Source organism: Propithecus coquereli, unplaced genomic scaffold (genome assembly GCF_000956105.1).
Source record: "Propithecus coquereli isolate 6110/MARCELLA unplaced genomic scaffold, Pcoq_1.0 Scaffold212, whole genome shotgun sequence".
NCBI classification, from domain to species: Eukaryota; Metazoa; Chordata; class Mammalia; order Primates; family Indriidae; genus Propithecus; species Propithecus coquereli.
Window position 1 is genome coordinate 829,621 of NW_012146301.1, and position 2,292 is coordinate 831,912.

The 2,292-nt window shown below is 44.8% G+C and overlaps 1 protein-coding gene across 1 annotated transcript in view; it reads right to left on the reverse strand.

Moving 5' to 3' along the window:
• Positions 1 to 1,274, reverse strand: part of LOC105810431 — a 9,158-nt gene extending 7,884 nt beyond the window's left edge. Inside the window, 3 exon segments of the mRNA XM_012644429.1 lie at positions 316 to 397; positions 913 to 1,111; positions 1,238 to 1,274. Of these exon segments, the coding sequence (XP_012499883.1) occupies positions 316 to 397; positions 913 to 1,111; positions 1,238 to 1,274 (318 nt within the window).
• Positions 1,275 to 2,292: the final 1,018 nt, after the last annotated feature.

Here is a 2,292-nt window from a genome sequence, read left to right on the forward strand (position 1 = left end):
CTAGGAGTTTACATAGTAAAAGAACACGTTCCATAAACTTCTCTCCTGTTACAAAAACTGTACTATCAATGCAAGCTACTTATGTGACTTTTTTTATCCTAATGAAGCCCATCCAGTTGAGTACTCCCAGCTGCACCCTTGCAGAGATAAGAACCTGCGGTCCACCCCTTCCTCACACCGTCTGCAGCTCCAGGGCTTGGTTTCTAGGGACAGCCCTGGCTTCCCCTAATCCTCTCAGTCCTGGAGAAGGAAGATTCTGAATGCACCACCTGAGCCCACCAGGAGAAGATAGTGGAGAATCAGAGGAAAACTCACGTCAATTTCCACCTGCACAATTGCAGCCACCACAAAGGCCATGGAAGCCAGTAACATTCCAACTGTCATCCTCCTTAAGGAGCTGATTGGGACAAGAAGAGAGTGACTCCCAGCCAGTCTCATACAGAAGAGCCAACGATAAGCCCCCAAAGGAAACGCCTCCCCCACCAGCCCCCCAAACAAAACTAACTTCCCTACGAAAGCACACGGGCTTGAAAGGGTCTCTCCTTCTGCTGTTCATGACCAAGACTAAGCAGGATCAATGGAATATACCTTCTCATTAGCATATTTACACTTAATTTATAGAAACTAAAGTTGAGATTACAATGAACACTGCTATCATCTACAACCTAAGAGAGTCTCAATCAGAGAGTTTTTCAGGCCTCCATTAACGGCACTTTTATCTTAAAGGATATTTTCAGAAATCTCGACGCACTTGCATCTGTTTAATTCATTCTTCAAACCCCGTTATCTAGGTGCTGCTATGGGAGGGGCTGCAGGCGTCTTTTGCACAGAGCCCCTGGACGGGGAGCGCAGCCCACTGTAAAGCCCTGGGACCAAGGGAGCCTCAACCAACCCAACCAAGCAGTCACCTACGTGAAGTTGAAACCACATTTTGCAATCAGAGGATACACCACAGTATCGAAAACAGGGACCATGATAACAATCAAGATGGCATTCACGGTCTGCAGACGAAGTGGAGGTAAAACGTTAATGTTGTCTCCAAGACGACTTTGAAAGCAACTTAAGTATTTTCTCCGACCTGCATCTGATCCGGCTGAATTTCTATAGCTCCCTAAACAGAGGAGAAAAAAATACCATTGAAAAATGTCATGAAAGGGAAGGAGAAAAGGGGACAAAGGGACAAAAACAAAGGAGTAGTGACCACGAAAGGTCAAACGTCTTGACATCCCAAACTTACGATTTTCCCGTTCATGGTTGTTGCTTGCAGTGTCCATCGGGAGCCCTTAAAAATGAACACGGTTACTGCATCATTTGGGAATGTGGGTTTTTAAAATATTGCAAGCCAGTGTTGAGTCTTTTCCAAATCACAAATGGGGTCTGAAACGTTATGGGATTTAAAATGGTTTTAAACATCAAGTTACCCTCCCAGCTCCATGTTAACACTAGGTGAAAAGAAACGGTTGCGTTTCTGTCGCACCGTGAACATAGTACGCGGTATTCCAGCCCCTCGTAGAGATGCACAAAGTCCTGCTCTGAGATGCAGCTGTCCCTAGAAATACACGATTGCTTTTCTGAGGCTTGTTGGAAAGCACGACACCGTCTGCAAGGTGAAAGCAGCTCTGTGCGCCATGGATCGTCTGTACTCACCGGCATCAAGGATTCAAGAGTATTACTATGCTTAAGAGCCGTTTTTGACGGTGCATGCCAGCTGAAACCAGATCTCCATCACGAGAGTGAGCGATGGATCTAAACTGGGCACCCTAGTCATAGTCAACCCATTTTATAGTGAAAGATGGACCAGGACTGTCCAAGTATATATTGTTATTTCCATGGAAGACTAAACATGTAAGTGTGTCAATACGAACCTGTCAGCTCCACTAGGAGGAAACCTACCCTTGTTTGAGTTCTTAATGTAAGCCTGTCACCAAGTACTTTACATACTTTGACTCATTGGATCCTTGTAGCTTTGAGGTGGGTCACTATGAGCCTTTCAGAAGGGTCAAGACTTATTATCCCAAGTCACACAGCTGCTAGGTGAGGAGTGTGTTTCTTGTGCACTTCTGACCCCAATAACCAGCCCCTACCCAACATGGATGGCTCCCTCCCTCCCTGGTCTTTACAATACTAGTCTAAATTTCATACTTACAGATAAGGAGATTAATGTGTACACTCAAACTTCTTTCAAGAAACAGTTTACCTCTGTAATAATCCTCCGTGCACAGTAAAACCACGTGTTTATAAATTTTTTTCAAACTCTAGTCTCTAAAAGAAACGGTATCTGATTCCTTTGGC